At 38.1% G+C, this 18,800-nt stretch overlaps 1 protein-coding gene across 6 annotated transcripts; it reads right to left on the reverse strand.

The window, feature by feature from the left end:
- Nucleotides 1-220: 220 nt before the first annotated feature.
- On the reverse strand, nt 221-18,430 carry LOC146451701 (QRFP-like peptide receptor). Of its 6 annotated transcripts, none has more exons than XM_085098735.1 (3): nt 18,311-18,430; nt 2,466-2,494; nt 221-2,397 (listed from the first exon to the last, which is right to left on the reverse strand). In XM_085098735.1, the coding sequence occupies exon 3, from the start codon at nt 2,392-2,394 to the stop codon at nt 1,384-1,386; it is 1,011 nt and encodes a 336-aa protein (XP_084954861.1). In that variant the 5' UTR covers nt 2,395-2,397; nt 2,466-2,494; nt 18,311-18,430; the 3' UTR covers nt 221-1,383. The 6 variants fall into 6 exon arrangements, with proteins under 6 accessions (XP_084954861.1, XP_084954860.1, XP_084954859.1 ...); XM_085098734.1 differs by lacking the exon at nt 18,311-18,430 and adding an exon at nt 15,868-16,023; XM_085098733.1 differs by lacking the exon at nt 18,311-18,430 and adding an exon at nt 13,409-13,526.
- Between the last annotated feature and the right edge of the window lie 370 nt (nt 18,431-18,800).

Below are 18,800 nucleotides of genomic sequence, written 5' to 3' on the forward strand. Positions count from 1 at the left end.
TCGCTATCGAGCAGAGCAAATGTACTCCAACTAACGCTTTTGGCAAGTTTTCCACGCAATCCCATACTTAAATTTGACATATGCTTCTACTCTATTCACAAATTATAGGGCTATCGGGAAAATCTTGCCCACATTTTGTCTTCCGGATGGCGACCTATCCAGTGGATAAAATTATCCATTCTTTGAACAACTGGGGCCTGATCTACAGCTCATTCCTGCAAACAAGAGGTAAGTGTTTATTGTATTTTCTCTTATCCTTTGGCACTGACAACAGTGAAATTACAGCCGAATTACGTAACATTTACAGATACCCATACTACCTTTCGGTCTTGTCCCCTAAGCTTGAGGCTTTAAATTCAGGCAACGTTAATTGAACTGCACTGATATGTCCCACGTGACTCTAAGTTTCGTATATAACTGCGATGATCTCTCGTGTATTAATCATTAATTAAAACAACAGAAACATTAACAAAACTACAGACATCAACAACTAAGCTAAAGGGCACGTATTTGTGCCTTTCTTCTGTTGGAAGGAAGGGAGAGGGGGGTGGGGACTCCGTATAATGGACTATATGGGTAGGCTCCACCCGGAAGGGGTACGTTTCTCCAGCTGCAGGAATATAAACGCAAAGGGATTTGACGAGCTGAAGTACAGAAAATGGTAGGGAAAATGTAATTTAGGTATTTCAAAGGGCCTTTCAAAATATCTTGAACCGGAACAACGAATTCTACTACGTGCGTATGGATGTACATTGGACTGGCTTTACGTGCGTAAACAAAATAAGAAGTGACGTATGAACAGCTTGCGTAAACGTAAAAAGTTGAGTGCTGTTCAACTTTTTATGTTTGCACACGCGGCTCATACATCGCTTCTTATTTTATTTACGTACGTAAAGCCAGCTAAATCTACGTCTGTACGCACGTAAAATTTACGTGACAGTGGAAATCCACCTTAAAGGGGCAGTGTCACTTAAGTTTCATTAAGAATAGTAAAAGAAAAACGTTTTTTTTTAATGGAATCGTTAAAATAATTGTTCAATTTTGTTAACATTAACTCTACTGGTGCACGGAAACTACTTTTAATTATGTTTGGCAGCGGATGGCTAGGATGGACGTGGATTGCAACTTGAAAAACTTAGTCAAGTTTTTCAAGTTTTTCCTGCGTATTTTAGAGACTCGCTAAAACTGAATTAATTTTGCTTTGTTATTCCTTGAGGAAAACCTTTATACCGTGTTCCTCGTGTCATTAGAACAATTTCATGTTACAAAACAGGTTCTTTGTCAAACACCTGAGCAGTTTTGACCAAAGTACAGAAAATCACCGTGACAGTGCCTCTAAGGGCTTGTCATCCAGTCACCCGGCCCGGCAACCATTGTTCGAAGTTATTTATAATCTCGGTAGCACATAAAACAACAACTTGCGCGAAATTCTGGACTTGTGGCAAATATAATGAAGGGGTTTATAACGTGCTTTAGGTAGTAGATGATTACAGTTATTGTTAAGGCGTATTGAAACCTCGGATCACTTTTCAAAGCGATCCCGCCGAATTCCCACAAGAGTGAGGTAGTGACCCGCGGGATGGAACACAAATGAAATGCGCCAACAAGAACAACAAGCATCTTCACAACTCGTGCTCTGCTTCGTGCAGCTTTGTTTAAGCGGATATCAGAATCTGTTAAGCCAGTTGAAGACATGATTTCATCATTCACTTTCTTCACGACGCGAGAATAGGCATATGTTTGAATCACCAAAGGTATTGCTACAATCACAAGGACTAGATACACTCCAAATAGCTGGCGGACCAAGGACGAAGGCCATTCCAATTTGCATATATATCTACCAGCTTGAAGCCGTTCTCTTAACAGCAGAGCAAGTGGGAGACCTATGGCAATGTAACAGGCTAACCAAATGATTCCTATAGCCTGCTTGGTGCGTTGAATAGACAACCTCTCTTTGAATGGCTGAACTACCGCGCGATATCTTTCCAAGGCGATAACAGTGTGCGTGACCACTGAAACGCAAACAATAACATCTTGGATTGCTGCAAGTGCTTGGCAAAGGAACTGGCCTAACGGCCAGCCGTGGAACATTTCCACAAAGCGCAGCGGCGCGACGATTACAGCTACGAGAAGATCGGCAATGGCTATATTCATGAGCAGGAGGTAACTGGATGTGGTGTTGCTTTTCTGGCGTTGAGAAATAACACCAAAAACCGCTAAATTACCACAGAAACCCAGAGCTATTACAATAGCCAAAAGAACGATGATAATTGTTTTGTATTCGTCAGTGCCGTAGAGCTCTGGTGCGGGTTCAACTTGTGCTTGAGTCGTGGGCGAGGCTGCCGGCGAGTCAGTGACTGTATCGAGTATCAGTAACGTTGAGCGGTTCTCCATCGTCTGGTGGGTAACACAGCTGAATTAAATGTGGTTGTAAACGTTTATTGACTGAATGATGCGATACTTACTTCTGCCCACGAGAGATGTTTTTCAAGACCTGTGTAAAACAAACCAAGTGTCTTTGTTATTTTTACACAGCAACTGAAATGTACCCTTTATATACGCCACAAATCAAGGGCTGATTTGATCTCACAGCAACACTCTTTCTACTGTTAAAATCATGTGCTTTGATCAATGTTGTTTTTAGTCCCAATTTAAAACGATTGCATGCAATCAAATTTCCTTGACAGTTGGAACCGCCGTGTTAAAACCTCTTTCTATCTCTAGCCAGTCTAGCGATCGATCGTAACACCATGTTGTTCATACGAGTATTGCAGCCTACCGTATTGTCTTAATTACTTGTCAATTGAAACTCTTAAGCTAGCCTTTCGTGCGGAAAACTGGCCGTTGTTGTTTTATTTTAAACGCTTTGCAAATAACACTTATTTTTAATCATTTTGCTGTACGAGAGCATTCCATTAACAGTAGATCAAAATGCCTTGACGACAATAGAAAGTGGGCACAAAAAATTCAAAACAATTGCAAAGCAACACCGAAAACCACAACTAAACTATTGCGGTGTGTTAGTAATAACAAACCGCTGTGGACGTAAAGAGCTGGACTTGTTCCTGTTCCTATCTGCTTTCTCAGCAAAGCTGTAGCATACAACCGTCTGTTCATATGCTTGGTCGCTGATCGCCTTTTAGCTGATTCCTTTTGCGAAAATTGAAGAATTAAAAGGTTCCACTCAGTGCCGGTCACAATAGCTTATACACTGAGGAATCACTTTTCAACAAATCCAGTTGCGATCGAAGGAATTAAACAGAATAATAATGAAGTAAGGCAGATTATAATGGCAGGTGACAAAAAGTCTTTATTCGTGAAGGAGCACGAACACATTTTTATTTACGTCAGAACCAAATTGAAATATTCAGAAACTGATGTCATGTTTTAGGATTGGGAGTTGTTTTCCCGCGTATACGTAATTTAGCTCGTTTGCATATTCTCTCGAATCATCCAGCTTGTTTTATGTTGATTATATCTTCCTTGTCATGTGCATTACTATGTAACAGGTAGTTCAATAAAATGGAAGAAAAAGATGTTAGCAGCCTTACTTAAAAATGATTTGCAGACCGTTCTGCGCAGACTCAAGGATTTGTTTACGTTTTTGTTATGATTTAAATGCATTTCATGTAAGTGTAACACTTCATGACTACTTAAATGAACTGAATTGGTAAATACCTATTCCGCCATGAAGGACGCGAAGAGTCGAGGAGTTTGAATAAAGCAATATCGAGGCGGCCCTAAATGAGGCAGGAAGAGATGACATCTCTACCTGTACAAGCAGTGGGTTTTGTTTCATCATTTTTTTGACACTGCAATTTTTCATAATTTTTGCTTAAACCGGTCATTCCTGTTTAGTTCCATGTCAAGCTTTCACCCCACTCAAGGAGAATACGCGGAGTAAAGAACTGTGTCATGTATCTGACTTCCTATCATACTCCGCTCAAATCATGGCCAATTTGCTTTTTTCGCGGCAAAGTTCTCACTAAAAATAATCAAGTCATGTTCAGCTACACTCGGCTTACTGGATCAGTTTTCCAACTTCGATCATTTTGTTGTCTTCCAAAACAATCAGGCTTTTTGTATTAGGTTTTTGTGAACAGACGTTTTGTGAATTTTTACCGCGGTAGTAGGACAAAAGAATAGTCATGGGTACCAGAGGAGGTTTTTTTTCTCGCGCATCGATCGCGAGGATTTCGGCGGGGTCGGCCGATCATCATAAAGAGAGACTTTGGAACTGCAAGCTGTGCACGTGAAAAAAATCTCTGGCACACAGGGTAGACAAAGAAGAAGAAGAAGAAGAAGAAGAAGAAGAAGAAGAAGAAGAAAAATGACAAAATGACAGTATTTTGTTTTATCAAGAGTTTACCCAAAAGTTAGAAATGTTTACTTAGGCAATCGAGGTCAACACTGGCTACAGACCTTGTAAATGGTCACATTCGTTTTGCCTCGTTGAACACCGTAAAATTACCCGGAATGTAACCCCGGCATCGGTTTCTCTAACTCCCAAAGACTTCTCGGAGCCAAGATGTATTTTTTTAAGATTCCATTTTTTATTTATTGGTGCCCTCGGGTGGAATGTTTTCAACGTTTTAGATTAAAAATTTAGTGAAGATCTGGTTATGGAGATTGTGCACGTAAAATAGTAGCTTTTTGGGGCGAAATGTTTTGAGAACTTTGAGAAAAGCATGCCAGACCTGAATATAATGATGAGCCCATGACTGAGGATAAGATAATTGCACTGCACACAATTTAAACACAAAACATGCCGAAACGAACCGGCCAAACACGCCTTCTGGTGCTACATACAAAAACAAGAAATGTAAGTGGTAAAATTACAAAAAAGGCTGAAATATGTAACTGGTAACTGGCAAGAAGGACTTGATGCAAAAGTGAGTTCAATCTTTTGACTGCCCAGAGTGGCTGGAGACGGACAATTCTGGAAGCAAACGAGTTCACGTTCGCCGGTTGAGCAGATAAAGATCTCAGAACCCAGTAGAGCTTCCAGAACACAAAAAAAATATATAAAAAAAAAAAATAAAAAAAAAATAAAAAAAAAAAATCGCGCAATTTCCTTACCAAAAATCTCTTGCTCACAATCTAATTGTTAAATAGAACGGCTGCTGCCTAGGCCTCGTGGTTTCTTATATGATTAAATGCTCAGATAGCGAAAATCGGTTACTGACAACAGTTTGGCTTTCGCTTACCGTCATGAGCTTTACGATAAAAATAAAAGTAAATATCAATAGAAAGGGAAGGTAGCAGTGATGTGATTCAGTTTTTATGCACATACCGGCTGCGAGAGATGCATAAAGTGACGGCTCCATCTCTGTTTTGGCAGCCAGAACTGGCTGTCAGTTCATGGAGAATATTGTCCAATGAAGGTTTACAAATCGTTTGTTGAGGCACCTCTGTCCGTTGTATACAGACTGTACGTGACAACTAATGTTACGGTGCTTCCTGCGTGCATTCTGAAATGCGGAATTCATCACGACATGTGTACCAAAAGCTTTAAACGTTTACTTCATTAACTCACCATGCAGTTAGAGAAATCCTTTCATTAATTAGTAATCGGTTCTTCTCGGTCACGTCCGTGCCTTATCGATACAATTGCACTATGACTTGGCCAACTTAATTACTTAAAATTGGTACATTTGTTTGTAGAACGACTGAAACGAAGGCAGTTTTCGGACGGAAGAGGAAAAAGAGGTTTGCTCGGCAAACAGGATTTAAGAAATAACACAGATAATTGCAAAACAGCCTTTCGATACCTCTCTAACAATTCAATCAGCACGATTCACACACGAAGTCTAATTTGTGCCTTATACAGGAAGTGCATTCATAATGTTTGGCTAAATTTGAAATCTCCCAGCGTTGTTTAGGTTGCTGTACAAACAAAATGACCGAAATTTTGACGAACATTGGTGCTTACAAAAGCAGAGTCGCCAATGGGTGAGGGAAACAGGCTTCAAATCGGTCAGTTTGGCTAAGGATGACATACTTAGTCTCAACAAAGTTACATTTTTCATAAACATATTATGACACCCATGATTGCGAGACAAGTTAGCTTTGTAAATAACAAAAATAACGATAATACATGCAGCCGCTCGATTCATCGCGTTTTAATCGGCCGAGGAGGTTGAATTGCCAAAGCTTGCTACAGTGTCTTCAAATAGAAAGAAAAAAAATCACACGTAGAGATGGAAACAAAGGAATATAAACCACACTCAAATTGACGGCTGGAAAACTGAGGCTATTAAAATTGAAATTTGGATATCTCGACCGCCCTTTCAACATGGTGAATGGTCGTCTACAGCTGTAAACCTGCACTTTAACCACAAACTACCTGGTTTGCTCTGTAGAATATATTTGGTTTCTTTCGGGTATAAAAATGGAAATTAGGCCGACTGTTCAAGCGAAATTTTGATATTTTTGGTCGCGGTCTCGTAACTTTTTCAGCTTCAATATAAACTTGCAAATTCTCTTCTCCTGTTCTCCATTTCACTTGTGGTACTCGTAGTGAGAATTTGTTTAAAATCGATACATTTATCTTTGGTGGTCATTTTCTTATTCTCATATCGCGACAGTGATACTGGAAAGAGAAATTGTATGCTGATCACCAATTGGAGCTGAAAAGCTTCAAGAGCAATAAGACTGTTCGCGGCTCCCGCGGAAACCAAAAGGAAAAAATAAAAGAAAGAATGTCGACTGTTGGGTTAATAACTTAAAAAAGAAAGTAAAACCGATAAAAGAAAGTTGGAAATAAGATTTAAACGGCTCCCATATTAAACTTAAAAAAATAATAAATATATGAACACTTCAGTATCATTCAGATCGGTTTACCTCTTTAGAAAGGATTTCTGAATCCCAGCGCAGTATTTAATATCACTGTAGTGAAAAACTAGTTCACTTCGTGCCCTTCGTCTTGCTTGTATGACAATACACGAGCTAACAAGGTGGACACCACATGTATTCGCTTTGCTAGCTGTGGTTATGATAATTATGTTGACTCAGCTGCTGCGAGAAGGCCCTTTAAACTTGTATAAACAAAGTTTCCTTGACAAGCTTGTGTGTATATACAAATATTCCCTGGTCAATAAACTATATACATGTATAAGTTTGATCAAGCCGGATCTCGCGTTTGGTTTTCTTCGTAATAGCGAGAAATAGCAAAATGCAACCTCATCTTCTTTGAAGTGTTATAAACTGAAGTTATGATGATTACGATAGTTCCTTTTTGTGTTGTGTTAAGGATGTGGGCGTAGGTAAATAGATCGGGGCTGAGAAATTGGCAAATACTGACAAAATGACAATGCTGCCGTCATGTACCTTATTCGATTTCATCTATTCACTACATAAAAAGCCAGCTATAATATCAGTTACGTCTCGTTTCCTTAAGCAATATTAAACAAACCAATTTTTCAGACCTTTTAGGTACATAAAACACTTTGCTCGATAGAATAGCAAGATAAACCGTGTCGCCATTTATGAGTTACACTTATTTAACGCTGTTTAACGACATTGGTCGCTGCTGTTTGCGGAAGGCAGGCCCTAATACTGACAAATAGACTGCTCACAAATTGACTGAAATATGAAAAAATGACACAAAGCCGACAAATGTCACACCATTCATCACCTGCAATATCCTACATATAAAACCACCACTGAGTACCAGCCGTTTAACTCGTGTATGTGCTCTCTTGAGTTTCTTCTACCGATAACAAAACCAACATTTTGGCTCCCGTATCTGAGATAGCAATAAATGGCAAGATGGAACAACATTTCTCCTTTTGTAAACTAAACTGAGATATAATTATCACTGTGTACACTCTATTATTTCGTGCCACTGTTGGCGTAAGGCAGGTCCCAAACTTGGGTAAATAAATAGCAGAAATACACCCCAGACAAATTGGCATTTGCTCAAGAAATGACGCACTGAGAAAAAACGCTGACAAATGTCTCCTTCGTCAATACATTATACGTATAAAAAGGCTGGATGGAATATCAGTTATGTCTATTTATTTCTTCCTTCTTTACCCGAAATAATTATCCAACCTCAATACTTCAGTACGAACACAAGTTAAAAACGAGTCAATTTCGTTCAAAAGTGGCGTGACTGAATTTCTAAGTCTCGAAGACATGCATTCCACGATTCAGGTTTTCAAATCAATAGCAATACCGTAACTGAATCTTTGTTGATACTACATTTTTTACTAAAACATTCAGGACAAAACATTCATAATTTTTCCGTGGCCGAAAAGTCTTTGGAAATTAATAGTAACCCCCACCGGTTAATTTCTCATATAGAAAACGGACGAAAAACATATTGGTCCCAATCTGATCGCAATTTATAACTAAATCGTTCTCAGTTGTTAGAACAATTTTTTTATTTCTGTGACGAAGGAATAAAACTTTGGATGTATGAAAAATTTGCATATATAGAATCTACTTCTATAAGGCTTAAAAATGTGTTATTCAGGAAGGTTAAAATCAGCGGAATTTTTAGTCGATTTTAGCGGGTAGAACTGATGGTAGAATTGAAGGGGACAATTGGAGCTGTAAATTGTGTGATCCCTGCTGGGTTTTAACAGAAAGATCCAACAAAACGCATGCTAGAGAGACGGAAATAACTTTCATCCGTCAAAACGTTAATCAAAAGAATCTGTCTGGTGCTTTAAAAATGTTACGGTTTTTAATTTCAAGAATGTTTGCTCAAAAAGAGTTTTGTTTTACACTGTCAGGATGGCGGGCTTTCCACACCAGCTATTCAAAATACTTTGTAAACACGGGTTGATGGTTTTCTAATGTTAAATATTTGCTCCAACTAGCTATAGAACCATAGTTTTTGTTACTTGCCTTTCGTCGTTAGAATTTTATCTTATCAGTTCAATACAACATCTACAAATTACGCCTACAGCTGTAGATTCACATTTGATTATACAGTTTCATTTTACTAAAGTTCCAAGTTCGCCGCAAAGCGGGTGTATGTTAAAAGAAACAATCATGGATTTATTAATGTAAAAAACTTTTTTTTTTATCCCAGACATACGGTCATCCTTGGCTTCATTTATTGTTTATTATTAAAAACCGAATCATTGCATAATGCAATTCGAGGGATTTGATTGGCTTAGCGGCCATGGTATATGAGCCATTATACCATGGCCAAGAAATGGCGACCATTAAATTGTCTTCTGGTTATTCTTGCACAGCGAAATCAGTAAGATCTAGCAATTTTTCTTGATTGTTTTTAATAAAACAATTATTCCACTTGCGCTACGCGCTGTCATCGCTATCTATCATCTCATATCCAACGTGCGCTCGTGGAATAATTGTTAAATATTAATTGAAAAAAAAAAAAAAAAAACAACATTTGCTGATTACTTACACACCGAGGTCCGGCGCCCTTGCATTGTCTATTGGCCCTTGCAGAAATCGATCGACAAAGTAGAAATAATAGAAGACAATTTGAAGTCTTGGAGACCTAGACGTGGTCGCTTCTAAAGCGAAAGTTAAAGGCATTGAAGCAATATGAGATACACACAGTTCGCACTGTTTCCTCAAAAGGGGAGAAAAATTATAAGATGATACACCTATTGTGATTTACTGAAATCTATTCCCCACACATATATTTTATTTTCAACTTAAGGGAAAACACATGCCTACAAATGCCTGATTTTGAAAGGGCATATCGGAGACAAAATGAAATGTGATTGTGTGAATACTAAGCTTAATCAAGAGACTATGGCTTAATTGTTTCAAACGATATTGCAGCCTATTAGTTTCTAAAGATAGTAACAAAATGGCGGGACTGAATTCAAGTTTCACGGTTCAAAAACTATTCAACAACTCGGAATGTGAAGTCAGTCATCCTTCAAGTTTGAGGATAATAGGAAAAATACACCAAGTCATATGCAGAGTGCAGTTTCTGCTGGCCTGGTACTGGTACTTTTTACAATAACAGAATGTGAGAAGAATCAAAACAACCGTGGAAACCTGCTTTTGGCTTGTGTTTTTGTTAGGACGAAAAAGACTAGTCGTAATAACGAGCAGAGTCGTATATATTGCAGGTCGCTCGGAAGAGGCGACAATCCACTGTCAGGGGTACCCAAGGTTCATCTGTTCGGAAGGCCTTAATGACCTCAGAAATTCGGATTGCACTTAGTCCTACTGAGAAAGTAGGAACATCTAAGTATTTTCCTTTAATTTTCTCATTGGATCTCCCGGCTTTTTTTTTCTTGCCAAGATAGAATTAGAGAAAATAATGGCGGAATCTACCGTATGAAAAAGATGAGGACTGGTACCTTTACCCATTATTCCTAGCGAACGGAAACTCCACAAACGCCCATTAAAACGCACAGAAAAATTCTCAAATCTTGTTAAATTTGTATCCAGGGCCCCTCTGGATAACAGCCATGTAGCTGAATGGGCCAGTTTGGCTAAATAAAGTTTACTTACTTACTTACTTGTGTCGCTTTGAATTTTTTGTTTATGTTTAAGCGCCATCCTCGGAGACCAAGAGGCAGATAGAGGAGACGAGAAAAAAGTCGAAACGAGCGAGAAAAAATCGACAAATGAAAAGTAAGGAATTTTCATCCCTACCTTTGGACTGTTAGGAATTTAGCGCTACATAAATGTTTATCATTATCATTGTTATTGTTATTACACTCTTTTTTTTTTTATAAGAACCTGTAATTTTTTATAAGAACGTTGAGGCTGACATTAACTAAAATTTAAGAACATACTAAGAATATTATCCAGGCTGAGAGTGAGTTATGAACATTTTTATTTTGACCAAATGTTGTTATAATGAACAGAATGAAATGCGGATAAAATAATTCATATGTTAAACTTTAGTCTGTACAGTCCAGTTAACCCAAATAATAGGTGTCTTGGTCACGTCCGCATAGAATTAGCTTAAGAACATCTTAAGAACTTTTTCAGGCCCAAATCGCCAAAAAAAAAAAAGAAATTTCAGCTTCAGCCACCAAATTAGACGTTCTTATAAAAAGAGTGTATTATTACTGAAAGCACCGGTAAAATCGTGTAAGGTGGGAGTAGAATGAGCATTCAGTGGTGCGAATACACGGGAATTGAGCCAGGAACAGAGTCAAAGGTTAACTGAAATGAAAAGTGTCAGTCGACAAAGCAAATATTTGCAGGAAAATAACATCAAAGAGTAATTATAAAACAATAATAATTGAACTTGATTTACTGAACAGAAAACTGTGAGTGGTGTCACGTGTTTGGAAGTAAATTGCTTCCCAACGGTGACGTCATAAGCTTCATGCCGCATATGTAATGTGTCGCGATTCAGGACGGCTTTTACGCTGCGAATTTGTTTCCGTTAGTATAACAAAGAAACGCTGCAACATATAAGGTATGAGATCGAATTAAATGTTTTTTCCTTGTCTGGAATTAATGTGCCAATATCAACCACTAACTTAGAACATGTCAGAACTGCTACGCTTTTTGCATGGGCTTGTTATAATTTCCGGTAGATTAGCATTAGAATTAGCTATAGCCTCAGGAAAACTCAATTTAACCTAGGCTGTGACTTAATATAATGTTAAATATTGCATTTGCGGCCATAGAAAAACATTTTTGATTGATCATGTTGTGTCGATCGACCGAACTTAGTAATGAATGTTACTATGAAAATAATGAAACAGACATAATCCCTTCATAATATTCATAGCATAACATATAACAGCTCAAGGCCATTCATCAGTATCACGTACGTTCTAATCTTTGCGGTTTTTCAATATAATAAGCCACCGGGTAATCCATGCTTAGTGGCGTAATTTGGACATTGTCAGAATATAACGTAAAATCAAATGCAAGGCTGATCGGACAGCTAAAATAATTTATTGCCCAATATTTCGGTTAGACAAAACTAACCTTCAGGGGCTGCAAAAAGCTAAGTAAAAATTGGAAATAAACGGTTACCATATTTAAAGATGATACTAATGAAAAGTTGAGATATGATTGGTTGATAAACATGGAAGCAGAAACGTGCACAGAAGCCATTATTAAAATAGAGATATAGACAGATTAAGTTTCATTGCGTCTGTTCATCCCATAGGGTTCAAGAGTCTTATCCTTGGAAATTAGAAATGCTTCTCTAGCTTTTTCTAAAACCATCTCTGTTGGAGTTCATGAGTTCTAGGGGAATGAGTTCTATGTTGTCGATTGAATTGCTGATCCTAATCTACACAAAGATCCGGCTACACTTTGCTACTGTTTATAAAAGTGGTGCTTGCATTATTTAAGAGTTACCTTCAGGGTTACCTTATTGTCAGAATATGTTGACTCCTCGCGGCACTTTCTTCTACACAGGGCCGAAACAAAGCCGGAAAAGCGCAACTCAGAGTTTTGTTTGTAAATGGTCTTGATGGATTACAAACTTATCGAGACTTGCAAAATTCTCGGAGTTTTTAATTCGGAGCCTTGTTCTAGCAATTCTACATATTGGCTTGTCTATGACATCAAAGATGATTGATGACCGTCGACCCGTAATAGTAATCATATAGTGGAACTTGATAACCACTCTAACGTGAACACAGCTTTGTGGATTTTTGCCGCGGATTATATGGTTTACAAATACACGTACATGATACAATACATAATACACACATAGTATTAAGTAAAGGCCAGTTATATGCGTCGTACGTTTTACAACGCATCACTGAGAGTAGATGGCAGCCAGGCGAGAGCGAGCAAATATTTAACTCGCCGGCAACGTCAGTTACAGTCATCTAAAAAGAAACGAAATTAGAGCATGTTCCAGCATGTTCTTACTGAACAACTCCTGAAAGTGGCCAGAAGGAAGGGCCCAAGTGTAGTATCCAAATCTAGTAGCAATTCATTTTAGTTTTAAACTCGTATCGTGATTCTTATGAAGTGAATTTAGCAAATGATAATCGATGACGCCGTCTTGAGAGCTTCGAGAGGTACTGAATGGCAATCTCTCACGATCGTTTCCGCGGTTCACTCTAGCTATCACTCTATCTGCATTATAAAAATCTTTTCATTTTGAACTATCAACGTTGTTTTAAGCTCGAACGTTTTAATTTGTTACCGGCAAGTGCGCAAGACAGCAAAATTAGTGAAGCGTTTCATGAATCTGCTTTATCATCTCACTGAAAAAAGCTCAAAAATCTCGTTTGCGTGTCAACAAGTTGAACGAAACTCCAGCTTGGGTTGGAGAACTTTCAATTAAACAAATAATAACCAGCTTCAAGTGCTATGCAATCGATTCATGTTCAGATAATGGCAAATGTATGGTTATACACGCAAACAAGGATCAAAGGATTTATCGGTCTTTATCTGGTTTGATTACCAAGTGACTGTATCTTGTATATTATCACCTCTTTTAAATGGCCATGAATACAAAACATGCCAAGCTTACCTTACAAGAGAAGCCTTTGATAAACGATCAGAATAAACTTAAACCAGGAGACCTAAACTAGATCAGGCCACAAAAACCACAGACACAACCTCAACATCCGAGTCAGTTCGTTGTTTGCCACACTTGGCCGCGCGCACTGTGTATTTAATCGCAATAGTATACGTCGTGCTCGGTATGTGAATAATGGACAATTTTTCTCATCAATAGCAAGTGATATAATTTGCTCTGCATGATTGGCTTTAAAATGTTTTCTCATTAGGTTACGTTTTCTAGACATTTCTATAATGTCATAAGTCAGTATGGTGGAAATAACAACCAAATTTAAATTTAGCTAAAAACCCCTCTCATTTCGATGCGTTTTGACCTTGCATCCACACTAAAATCGAAAATGCTGATCATTTTTTATGGGAACCATAAGTATTGTATATTCGCAAGCGCTCACCAGAGTGAAGCCTTTTAAAAACGGAGCCCCATCTTATCATTGTGGACAGCGAAAACGGAGACTTTCGAAAACTCTGACGCGCGGGAAATGCCACAGCGTCTGTAAGTCGCATGCGCAGATGATGACGATTCCTCAGCTTATTCGAACCGTGTTCAGTTGTGTGGACGTAGGAAACGTTACGAAAACGATAGTGTGAACGCGAAGCGTTTGACGCGTTTTTGGTAAAACGAAAACGCGGCGTTTCGAAAATGCATTTGTGTTGACAGAGCCTTAAACCACCTGAGAAATAACGCTAGAAATGCTGATCAGTACGGAATGTGAACTGGACTCAAGTTTTTCGTTAAAGCAAATTTCGATTCCCGCCGAGGTGAAAGATTTTTTTCTATGCCTCATGCGATCTCTCATTTCCTTACTAGGGCTAACGCCCGGTAGGATTTTCATGGGTTCAATTAGCACTTTAACATACACTGCAGAGCTAATTCTCTGATCCATCATCGTTGATAAATTTAGCTACATATCCAAGGTCGACTACAAAGGATAAATCATCATATATTGGTCATGCTCTAACATTACAATTTCCTCACAAGAACTGAGCTCAGAAACTTCAATTCATTGTATCAAGTCAAAGTTGCAGCATTCTTAGCTTAGCTTACGATTCTTGTATCGACGCTAGTGCCCTGAACTGTGAAATATTTTCAGTGTGTATTTTCTCTTGAAACACGAAAAAATTGATGTTAACCCGAATCATCCAACTCGCAGATGATTCAGCGTGGGGTGTGAGAGCTTGCCGTGAAAGCGGATCTGAATTGCACAGTTTAACCGAGTTTTGAAAACCAAAAGCGACTCAGGACAATCAACTAAAAAGGTCAACAGTTGGGTGCCTCACTGATGAAGTAACTATCTTGAAAATATTTTTACAAACTCGTCCATTAGTGTTGGTACAACGTTTTTCCTCCGTTGTGCAGACGTCATAAACTGCTTAAATACGTTTAGGCTAAAAAAAAAATCCTTGCATCTGACTTGCGGCTAAATAACAAAAGTTTTTGTCACGAAAAACTTAGTAGGTTAATAATTTTGGCATTTCATTTATCATGCCGTGATACTGACAACATTGACCAATCAGCCTAGGCTGTCTCAGAACGCCCTCTTACTCCGCCCTGCGTAAGGTGTGACCAATTCTGGATTTGTTACCACCAGAATTTAGCATGAACTTAGGAATAAAGTAAAAGAAAAACTGAAAAAAAAAAAAAAAAACCAACAAAAAACAAAACAAAACGAAAAACAACAGCAACAACAAAAAAACAAAAACACAAACAAACAAAAAAACCTGAAATTAAAAAAAATTTACATTTCATTTCAAAACTAAAACTTAACTTTAGAATATCGGATGGCGCATCAGTTTACATTCTACTGTACTTAAGTTTTCACGCTAACCGTGAGATTCTTGATGGTCGTGCGGTGTAAAACACAGTGGCCTTAATAAAATTAAACACAATTTTTGCTTTATTTGTTTGTCGGTAAGACACCAGTGCGCCGATTAATTCGAAACTTCAATCCCACAGGTCTCCACAGGCACTTTTTCATGATTGCGGACCGGTGATATGGCAAATCTCGTGATACCGTCAGGACTCTTTTAATGTGAGCCATCCACTCACGACAGGTGAATTCCTGTCTTTCAGAAACTCCTCCTCAATTCCCCCAAAATGACAAACGGTTCAAATTCCCCACCCCTCCCCAGCATGATCACAGTACATATTCAAATACCCTGGCCGTTCGTCAGAGGAAAATCGCTCTGACAAATAAATGACTAGCTATCGCTCGAAACACCAGCTCTCGAAAAAGTCTCAAAACGGTGGCAAATTACCTTATCGGCTCACCACAGTTTCTATAGAAACTAAAAGACTTATCTATTTGTTTTGGCAAAGCTGCACGTTCAAAAACTTCATCGTAGGTTTCCTTTCTTTTTTAAGTTCAGAAAACTTGTAAATTAAGGACAAAATAAGTCAACCGGTCATACCTTCTTACAAAGCCGCTTCAGCCGTTGTAGATTACCCGAGTTTACCATCGCCTATCCGCCTCACCAACGATTGAACACAAAAGACTGAAAAGAATTGGATAATGTCAGGTAAATTCACGATGTGTGTGTGAGTCCATTCTCGTCTGCTCGATAAGGAAGGGATACGTACACAACTCTGTTTTTTATACCGAAAAAGTTCCGACGGATTATCTAATCAACTGCGTCTCAAACTATACCTGTATTAGTCAAGCAGGAAATGAACACTTTCTGGCTTTTTCGATGCGTATCTGTTTTCACTTGAGAACCCAAAAGTTTTGTTTTCCGTTTTGCATCCAGCCGAGAGACTGTCTCCTTCCTTAAGGAAAGTCATTCAATGGATTGTACCGAATGAAAAGGCTTGTAAAGCCAAACATAATTTGTACTGCCAAATTTTATAACCCGTTTATCATGATCGGCGACAGACAGTGTGTCGAAGGAGTATCCCAAAAGGAGAGAGAAAATTAAATCAGTTAAACATGCCAAATTGAAAATTTATTTTTAATATCCAACAAGAAAAAATATTCAAAACAAATATTTTCTCGGATAACGCCTCGAAATTGCAAAGTACTTAATTGTTCTCGGCGGTATCACGGGCTGTTATTAACAACAATTACATTGTTTCTGAATTGAACGTGGCTAATGGCCTTCTAGATAAGTAAATCATTAGCCGAATCCATCAGGGACAAAGTTTGTTTTTCCGCCGCTTTCTGTCACACACGTAACACTTTATTGTACTTACGTACGTGTGCAGACATTAGACTGATGGACGAGTCTGCTAATTACTTCTTCCTTCAGGAAAAAACTTTGTCGGTCACGCACCAGTATTCAAAAATTAATCCAGTTAAGTTGAGGTTTAAATCGTGTCTTTTCTGCTTCCGTAAAGACGCAGACAGTACTAATTTTACTCTGCTGTAAATAGAATTCTAAATCTAAATTCTAAATGTTGAGTTTGTATCGACTGCTTTTGTCACATTATCCGATAGAAATGCAGTCGAATCACTTGAATACATTAGTTTTATAAAACAGTAATTCGTTGTAGGAATTTTTAATCCGTTGCATGGAGAAAATAAGGGTTACAAATCAATTCAACGACAGCAACCAGGATATTCTATGATACCGATCAAAGCTCAATCCAGTTTTGAATCGAATTCAGCGCAGCAAAAATCGTAAATTAAGCCTTTATAGACGGCTGTATTTTTAGATTCAGCTGGATAGCAAAATACATGTATATGCGGCTAAAATGTTACCGTTAAAAAATCTATGATAAAAAGTTTAAAGGGTCGCCAAGGAATTGTAATAAAAAAGCTTAAAATAGGCGATAAGAAAAGGAATCTTGTAATTTGGTTGCTTGTTTTGGAAAGTGGGAGGAAAGCTAATATTATCAGCTGATAAAGATAAAACACAAAATTGCGTCTTATTCTGCCAATATCAAATTTCCCTTGCAGTCTTCATCAGTGTCTGTCAAATATTTTTTTTTAATTAAAATCGTTCCGATAAGGAACCCTTTTGCCACATCCCGCTATAAAAGAAACTATCATAAGATCTTTAAGAATTAAGGCCGCCATTGTATCTTGCTCATATAGTTGTATGCATTTTAAGCTCAACTATATAAATAAATATACAATTCTGCTGGCCCAGTTTAAACGGTATACATAAAATTAATGCGCAGAATTTCAAGTTCTTTTAAATCGAAGATACCTTCATATCGCTATATGTTCCTTTGTTTGCTTGAACAATGCGTTGGGAATATGAGCATTGGTAGAAAAATAACGGACTAGAAAAAGTTAAGACTGGGAAATCAGATAAAATTCGAACATGATTGAAGCAACATGTATTCGATTCTTTCTTCAAAAAATCCTTTTATGCGGACTTCATTGATCAGAAACGCATTTTCTCACCTGACTAAAAAAGCCAAAACAGCTTGATTTTAAAAGCTATATTCTTTTCTCCTGAATTGACGGACATGGTTAAGAACGAGTGTCTGTCTTTAGACTGAATCGACAACTAGAAATTTTCTTCAGCTGTTCTTAGAGTGTCACATAACATTAACTCGGCCAGTTTTCACAACAAACAGCTTGTCCTTCTGCCAGCTTCAGATTCATCCAAAGACAAATGTCAATGAAGTACGAAGGACCCTAAAAATTAGGGACAGTTGTACAAACACTCATCTGCAAAATTATCGTCACGAAGTAAAACTGAACGTTCTCTGAATTGTTTTGTAAGATATTTTCTGTCAGGCTCAGAAACAAATGTTTCTTTTCATTTCAGTAAGCGCAAACAGCTAAACATTTTGGGAACGATGTTTCCCTAATGAATTTTCCTTTAATTAAATTAGTCCGTGTAGTCTAAGGGCAACCCAACTTCCAGTTCAATTTCACGTACCGTTAATTGATCTGTACTGTACCTTTTCTGTGATTAAGTTAGCTCGTCAACTCCATCCTCTTTAACAAGCAAGTATGTCTCTTTGAATGTCGTCAGAGACCCAGACATCGCTTAGAATGAATACTCAGTGGTTCCCATTGATACTTTTCGCTCCCGTCCGTTCGTTTAATGGACGCTACAGTATAATCACCCAGACAGGTGTAGCGGACTATGCAAATTTTAAACCAACACGGTAAATTGAGTTTTAGCTCAAGGCAGGCCCGAGGGCTAGGTGAATTGACAGCCAGTCAACTTTCAAGGGTTCTAACAAAGTAGTTTTCTAGACTTAGAGTAAACTAGCCGCGGTAAAAGTTATAAGTCGTCTTGTTCGCTGCCGTTCTTTAGAGTAACTCTATCTTTTAATCAATCCTCATTAAGTTTTTAAATTAATTTGCACTCGAGATTGGTGAGAGCAAATAAGACTTCGTCTGGAGATCCATTTAATAAATTAATTATTGAAACGTTTTTGCCGG

The sequence above is a fragment of the Pavona decussata genome, unplaced genomic scaffold (genome assembly GCF_977016875.1).
Source record: "Pavona decussata unplaced genomic scaffold, jaPavDecu1.1 SCAFFOLD_386, whole genome shotgun sequence".
NCBI classification, from domain to species: Eukaryota; Metazoa; Cnidaria; class Anthozoa; order Scleractinia; family Agariciidae; genus Pavona; species Pavona decussata.